Source organism: Chelonoidis abingdonii, chromosome 1 (assembly GCF_003597395.2).
Source record: "Chelonoidis abingdonii isolate Lonesome George chromosome 1, CheloAbing_2.0, whole genome shotgun sequence".
Lineage (NCBI taxonomy): Eukaryota > Metazoa > Chordata > Testudines > Testudinidae > Chelonoidis > Chelonoidis abingdonii.
In genome coordinates this window covers 133438219-133446325 of record NC_133769.1, presented here as the reverse complement: position 1 = coordinate 133446325, position 8107 = coordinate 133438219, and the positions used below count along the sequence as shown (strand labels likewise).

At 39.7% G+C, this 8107-nt stretch overlaps 1 protein-coding gene across 1 annotated transcript in view; it reads left to right on the top strand.

Annotated features, from left to right (window-relative positions):
• The window catches only part of KIAA0930 (KIAA0930 ortholog), a 157688-nt gene extending 149892 nt beyond the window's left edge, over window positions 1-7796 (top strand). Inside the window, 1 exon segment of the mRNA XM_075070445.1 lies at window positions 2633-7796. Within this exon segment, the coding sequence (XP_074926546.1) occupies window positions 2633-2673 (41 nt within the window). The 3' untranslated portion in view covers window positions 2674-7796.
• The last annotated feature ends 311 nt before the right edge of the window (window positions 7797-8107 follow it).

The window sequence follows — 8107 nt, the reverse complement described above, 5'->3', positions numbered from 1 at the left end:
GACCTCAGCTGCAGGGAATCCTATCCAGCAAGCGACCTCAACTTGCTCCAATGACTGCAGAAGGAGGCGAAAAACCTCCAGGGCCCTCTGCCATCCCCTGGAGGAAAATTCCTTCCGATCACAATATGGGATCAGCTAACCTGAGCATGTGGCAAGACTCCAGCCAGCTCGAAAGAATTCTCTGCCGTAATCTTCGCCATCCCAACCATCCCTCACAGACCATTGAGAGACGTATCTCGATATCCAATCATGCCCGATTAAACTTCCACCTCTATAACATCTCCATATCTCTATCAGCTAGTTCTTAAAGCCGTTGATAAGTCTTTTGCCCGCCACTACTTCCCTCGAAGGGGTCGTTCCGAACTTTCACCCTAATGGTTTAGAAACTTCGTCTATTATTCAGTCTATAATTCCTAATTATATCCCAGTCTTTACCATTTCGTCCTCGTGCCTACATTAGTACTAACTTAATATTCCTCTCCTCCCTACGTTATCCTATTATTTATTATAGAGCAAGACTATCCCCCCGCACTTTCTTTTGCAGTAACAGCAAGCTCTTATCTCTCTCTTTTACATTAAAGAGGTCTCTATCCATATCCAAATCAGATCCCGGCGGTCTGTAGCACACCCCAAGCACTATCTCAGGGGAAGCTCTAGTAGCTTTTTTACCCAGCGTGATTTTTACCCAGGGATCTCAAGGCACTTTACAAAGATGCATCAGTATTAGCTCCCTTTTACAGATGGTGAAACTGAGGCAATGGCAAATGCTGTAGGTAGCAAAGATATATGGATAGCATTTTGCCCTTTCACTGAATACAGCGATCAGTGTAATTCAGAATAAAACTATACATTTAAGTTCTAGTCTTATAGTAAGAATTGGCTTTGCACAATTAAAAGTAGACTCTGAAGAATATTTGAGGAAAATGGGTAACCATAGATAACAGATTTATCTTAATGAATTACTATTTTATATTATAAAATCACCTCTAGGCTGTTGAGAATATCTTTCTGCTGCATAACTGGAACCTTCACCAAGACCCATCTCTCTTACTATAAGATTTTGGAATAAGGAGAAAGTGTATGGTTTCATCTGGCTTTTAATATTTGTTTATTGGTTGGCATAAATGCCTCCATCCTTAAATATTTGCTGATAGCTCACACACCCTTCTGAGGCTCTGCATAGGAAAACATTTGAAAGGCAGGCTTGTAAGAATCTGTGTCTACATCAACCCACAGCTGAACAGAATCTATATCTATATATATATCTGCGGGCGGTCAGCATTTCAGCATTGATGAATCTGCCATGTGGAATAGCTCTTTGTGGGAGGATGTTTAGCTGTCTTTGCAGATAATTCCCAGAATCGGTGGCTATAGTCACAGCTACAGTGATCAGAGGGGAAAACTGGATAGAAAGATGTACCTGGTTTCATTGTTTACATGTGTGAGTGGGAGCTAGTGAGAATCTCGAATCCATACTAATACCTGATTTTTGCAACTTTGTGTGAACTTATTTGATCTGCCTCCTAATTATGAAATATAAATCAACCCTCTTGTATATCAAATATTAATCATTACTCTTTTTCTGTTGCCTAATTAAGGAGAGACTGGCAGCCCAATTTCTAAATGTCATTAAATATCTCAAGTGCCAATTTAGGGGGAGGGATAGCTCAGTGGTTTGGACATTGACCTGCTAACACCAGGGTTGTGAGTTCAGTCCTGGAGGGGGGCCATTTAGGGATCTGGGGCAAAAGTCTGTCTGGGAATTGGTCCTGCTTTGAGCAGGGGGTTGGATTAGATGACCTCCTGAGGTCTCTTCCGACTCTAATATTCTATGATTCTAAATACAGATTTAAGTGTCTGCCTTTCAATGCCCATGTTGAAAATGAGGCCTGACTCTCAAAAGCACTCTTCCAAATTAACATTTTGCTGGATTAGAACACAGCAAAAATGTTCCAAAATCCCTTAGGTTTTGTGTTGTCTGTACCCAAGGCCAGCAGTCAATGTTTGTCTCTGTCTCTGAGTAGGGTGACTAGATGTCACATTTTTATAGTGACAGTCCTGTTCTTATATAGGTGTCTATTAACCCCCCACCCCTGTCCCATTTTTTCACAGTTGCTTTTTGGTCACCCTATCTCTGAGGCTTCAAGAAAACCAGATGCTCCACTGGTCTGTGAGAACAGAATTTGGGTGCATTTCTCAGTGGCAGCAAAAGCTTGTTTTGCTATAGTAATTTCTTAGTGATGGAGCTCCCACCAGTTCTCTTGGAAGACTATTCCACTGTCAAACAATGTTATCTGAAAGGATCCCCATACAACTGCACCTTTCCTGTCAAAGGACCCCATACCACAATAAAAACTATACATTGGATCAGTTGTCATCTCGCTCTGATGACACATAGCTCTTGTTTACCACTATACTGTTATAATGCAGAACAAGAAATTAATAGGAATTTGGTGGTATACGATGTGACAGTTCTGCTTTTTAATCCCCTTCTGAATTAGTGTGAAAAAAATTTGACTAACATGCAATTCATGAATAGATCACTGGTTCCTCTGACTTGCTGTTTAACAATTATAACTTTTGCCAGATATTCTCAATATGGATTGTAACTTGTCTTCCCTTGTCTGTTTAGATATTCTGGAAGTGCGGCAGAAACCAATTCTGATGACATAGCAGAGCGCTGGGCACTGCCTTGGAATTTTGCTGCCAAGTGCCTATCCATGATGGTTTTCTGTGGCAACGCTACCATCTAGTGTCAGGAATATAAACCTACACAGAAAAAATGGGAAGTTAAGAATACCAGCCAATTAAAGTGCCTCTCTCTTCCTTCCTCTGCTGTCATACACCGTCTGCACACAATAGTAATACATCTCTTTAAAGTGTTCTGACTAGAGGATTTTCAAAAACAAAACCAGAAGGGGCTGTGTTTAAAAACAAAATCCATGCTTTATGAACAATTTGTTACCGTGTTTACTTTATAACTGAGAAACCAACATGTACAGAATGTGTTGAACTTTATTTTCGTTGAGAGAAACAACTTTAGGATTTCATAATGATGTACCAATGAACTTTATTCATAGACTCTTGTCCATGCCCTCCTTGTTATAATGGCTTTGTGTGCATGTGTTTTGGGATGCAAGGGACAATAGAATATTTTACTAGTCAGAAGGGGTAAGGAAAGAGATGCAACCAAGGTGTGTTGCCGTTGTGGTATGTGCAGCTGATCAGGATGGAGCTAAAATAATGCTTTCAATGCTCTTTTCCTTTTGGTGTGTCGTTCCTGAATTCCTAAAACAGCTTTATTCCATGGTGACTGTTTCCCCATTTACCAAAGAACAGTGAAGACTTCCTGCTCTAGAATGGTCTAAGGGAAAGAGCCAACATAAGAAGGGAAGAAAATGCTGCTCTAGAAAATCTGTAGTCCAGTTCCAGTACTGCTGCTACTATGATGTAGGAGTAAACCGAAGTCTTAATGTATAGAGCAATGGGAGAGCATAACTAGACTCCAGTACCAAACACGTTCAGATTATTATTATCCTTCTGCACTCGCAGGACTGCAGCGTAACGAGTTCTCCTCCCAGAGGCTTTTGACTGACTCAGCAATTTCCCTGGATTCTGTGTGTGTTAGTTTCTGTGATGATTCACTGTACTGAGGCACAAAGGGTTTTCTTTAAAGACAAGCTTAAGTATAGTTCTTCTCTGAAAAGTAACTGAAATGACCTTGTGGGAGGCTTGCGGTTGTGTGCTGTGTTTAGCAGTAATGCATGTTTTTCTAAATAGCAGCCCTGTAAACGCCTCTGGGAATCTGAAAGTTCAATTGGTAAATACTCTGCAACCAGCATTCAGTTAACAATTCTGATCGGGGAGCCAGAATATAGCAATGCAGTAACTAGCAGACTCTAAAATACACACAGGAAGGAGATCAGTTGAGAGAGCAGATGCCATTCTTAGTTACTTTTCAGGGCTTGTCTACATGTATAAACAAGCCCTCAGAATATAACCACCCTATGCTCCATGCTGGCATTGCGGTTACCAACATGTCATGTGCTTAAGGCCTAAATCTTTGGTTTTCCCCTTGACTTTTTCCCAAACTGCTTTGTTGTTGTTCTCTCACTAGCATCAGGTGACTTTCAAGTAACGCTTTACAGCTTCATTTCTGCCCAGAAGTCATGGAAACGGTTCTACTACAGCTTAAATGTAGACTGTATCTTTATTGCACACCCAGGATGATGGCTCCATCTGGCAAGATATACTTGTCGGTCTGTTTATAGTTACACTGTAAACCTAAATTAGAATATGCATTATTGGAGCCTAAGGCTGGAAGAAGTCAACTTAATGCAAAGTGATGGTATTTCTAACACTGGCATTGTGAACACACTACAAGAGACTGTAGGCCAATTTCCCATTCACTTTAGGCAAACTGTTTCAGCTCTAAGTAACTCGTTAACCAGTAGAGTTTATTTTGTTAGTGCTAACCAATATTACTGCAGATTAGAGACTGTCTTAAACATTGTTCTTCCAGTCTCTGTGTCAACAATTAAATCACTTTTGGCAAGAGAACAACCTCCAGTCTTTCTCTTGAGCCTCTTAAAATGCCCTAATTCTGCACTTTTCATACGGCTGGGCTAAGCAGTCAATACAGTTTCCCTTTAACTGTTCATTGCAGTGGTGAGGGAGAGGAGAGAGAATATTTGTACTTCTAGAGGCAATTGGAACATTTGAACCAAATACTCTGAGATTAGTAAATATTCTGAATAGGAAAATTTACCCATTTGGAAATGTGACTTAGGTGTCTGAGTACTGTTCTGTCTCCAGCCATTTTTCCCCTCTCCTGCCCCTAGGCTGACGTCAATATGGTAGGATTAAACTCTCATGGGCTGGAAGCCCAAACAGTTCATGCTGTGTATATTTTCAGGATAAATGGCAAACATGGCATGATACTAAACTAATCAGGAATGTACGGACAATTCTAGGATCAAGCAGTACAAATTCTATAGCCTTATGCAAGACATACTGTCTTGCTGTATTGTGTCTGGACTGGAGTTTTGCTAAAGAGCTAGTCTGCCAGTCATTTGGTATATTTTATACTGTGTTAACAGATCTGCCACAGGCACTCTGAATGAAGTCACCTTTTTGACTAGCCGAAATGGGCTGTAACTGCATGAGCTAGGACAACCACAAGAAATACAAATCCATGTGTTTTGAATGTCATTAGTGCTCTGAGGAAATTGCTAGATGTACCGGACTGTAAAATAGCCCTTCTAAAAATCTGAAGTAGAACTCTCTGTACAGCTTTAGTCAGTTGTTTTCTGTCAAGTGAAAAGCTTAAATATTTGTAATGAAACCTAATGCTCCAGAGTAGGAGGATTTGGGTTGGTTTTTTATTAAACCCTAAGAATCAAAACCTACAGTCCTCGCAGGCAGGAGTCCCAGTGACGTTAGCAGGAGGTTGGCTTGAGTGAGGCTGGCAGATTATTTGGACCTTGAGTCTCTTAAAATGCCCTTACTCTGCACTTTCATACTGGACCTTTAGCATATTATTGCACATAAGAGAATGTGAGGTGGGAGCCCCTGATCTTTTTATTTGGAATTTTTCTGTCTTGTAGCTCCAAAGCATTAAATCAATGGAGCTGAGGCTCCACTGGAATAAAAAAAACTACCAAGGAATGTACTGAAGTGTTGTTGAGCTCCATAAGAATACCATATAGATGACAAATACTCGTAAACAGGGTTTTGTTTGCCCAGTTACTCTTTTGACTATTGAAGCAGCAGCAATTTTAATGATGTATACTGAAGCTTGACAACTAGAATGGAAGTTCTTGTAGTATGAGAAAGCACTATGATTAGCATGAGCGTGGAAAGCTTTGCTGCTCAGGTCAATCTGTTAATCAGTTGGTTGTTTGTGTTTGGTCTGATCGCTTTTTCCATTGTGCTGCACAACCACCACCTCTGGAGAGCTGAAATTGGCCATATTCATCATCCTTGGGATAAATATAGAGACAGATGTCAAATACAAGCGTGTAAGAAATCTGTTTAGGTTGAAAAACTTAAGAGCTTATTACACCTTTAATGTTACCATTTCAAGACATTCTCCGTGATCAATTATATTGTATTAGCAGGGCGGTGATGTGCCTTAAAGACCACAGTGTATGTAAAATTCTATTCAAAGTCTTTGCAATTCCCTCCAACCATCACAGGATGTCTTCCAAGTCTGTCCAACCTCTTGCATATGTAACATCATTGATAGAGGCCATTCTAGAAATGTATAAGCTTGAGCAGGCTTGGTTCATCTAAACTTTGAGAATAGATTCACTTTCCTTCTTGTTAGATTTACTCAACCATGAGGCAAAGCTTGACCAAGTCAAAGCCACATGAACCAACCTGGGTTTGCATAGTCCCTGTTCAGAACCATAAGTCAGGTCACCTTGCTCATCATGGCAAACCTGGCTTTGAAACAAAAGTAGGGGAGCCTCAAGTTTTGCATAGGTTGAAGTGTGATGTGACCTGAATCATGCTGTTATCCACAGTCCTCCATTTGCAGAAAGGATGTGATGGGCTTTTCTAAAAAGAGGGATACATTTAGTTTGACTTGCAAGGGGAGATACCACATTTAATTTCCAAAATATCTTCTTATACCAGCATTCAGTTCTGAAACTTCTAAGACCACAACTGGATCCATGTAGCTACAGCCTTACGTCCACACATGCAAGTGCTTGTAAATCCCCCTTGACATTGCTTTCAGCCAGTCACTGTAAGATTTTGCTTTCCAGCTGAGTTTGTTTTGTCACCTACTTTTTCCAAGTCTCAAATCTTCCTGATAAAAATAGATGTAGGGTAAAACTTTCCAAAGTGCTTAAGTCCCAGCAACAGTCAATGGGACTCCAAAGTTCTTAAACGCATGGAACAAAGGTACTCATGAGAATTCTACTAGTGCTACAGGGACAGCCATCAGAAATGGCGAGTTTAACTGTACTTGGCAGGGCTGGCTATTTCTTATGGACCCACTTTATATGCATTAGCAAATGGTCCTCATGGCCTCCACAGAGTTGTCATCAAAAGCATTAGGAATTGGTTTCTCTGTGATCACAGCCCAGAGTTATCTGGTGCTACCCCACTTTGTTTTATTAAATGTGACTGAACCAGACTGTGTAGAAAGTGTGTGTTGAAAGTAAGTAGAATAGAACCCATGTAGAAAAACGGCTAAATGAACAAGTTGCCTGTACACCAAACCTTAAATGAAAAAACAGTATTTTACATCAGAATGTAACTGTACAGATGCTTGGTCAGGATAAGACTGCAAGCAGTTTACAGTGTTCAGCGTTCTCTGTGTACATATATAAATATATTCTCAGACTAATTTTAACCAATTAACACTTGTTGCATGGTCTTTTTTGCCTCATTGATCATCAGCACTGAGTGACGGATGATCAGCTGAAAATCATGCTGGCACTGCAGCTGAGCCCCTTGAACAAAGAGCAGTGAGAAGACTAATGTTTCTTATTGCAACAAGAAGAAAATGTTGAACCCTGCACCCAATAAACAAAGACTTCAATGACCATATGTTTTGTTAACTGTATTTTCTTTGTATTGTATCCTATATGTTTGAGGGTAGTATGAATTTATATTTCCAGAACATTACAATTCTTTATATTAAGCAGCAAGTTAGAAATTGGTTGGGATGATAATGTGAAACATGTACAAAGGTCCACCAAATAGGCAATTATCTGAAGATGAGTATCCCATTTACTGTTTACTTTCATTTGACTTTGAGTAAAAGATTCATCTTGTGTGATTAACAGTGGCTCCTTGTGTGATCACTTTAGTATTTAGGGGGAAATGTAACACATTTTTTAAAGGTTTTTTATATTTTCAATTAAATACAATAGTAAAAAAATCTAGTATATTTTTAAAATTGTATTTTCCTTGTAATTCTCTGAGTTAATAGCTACATAACTCATTTATGTATCTATCTATTGGAAAGGTTAAATAGAATGGAATATTGAGACATGACTAGCTGGAATTTTCTTTTTCCTGACATGTTCAGGTACTTTGAAAGTCTGCACATGGTGAGGTATTATTAACATGAAATGATCCCTTGGTTTGTTGT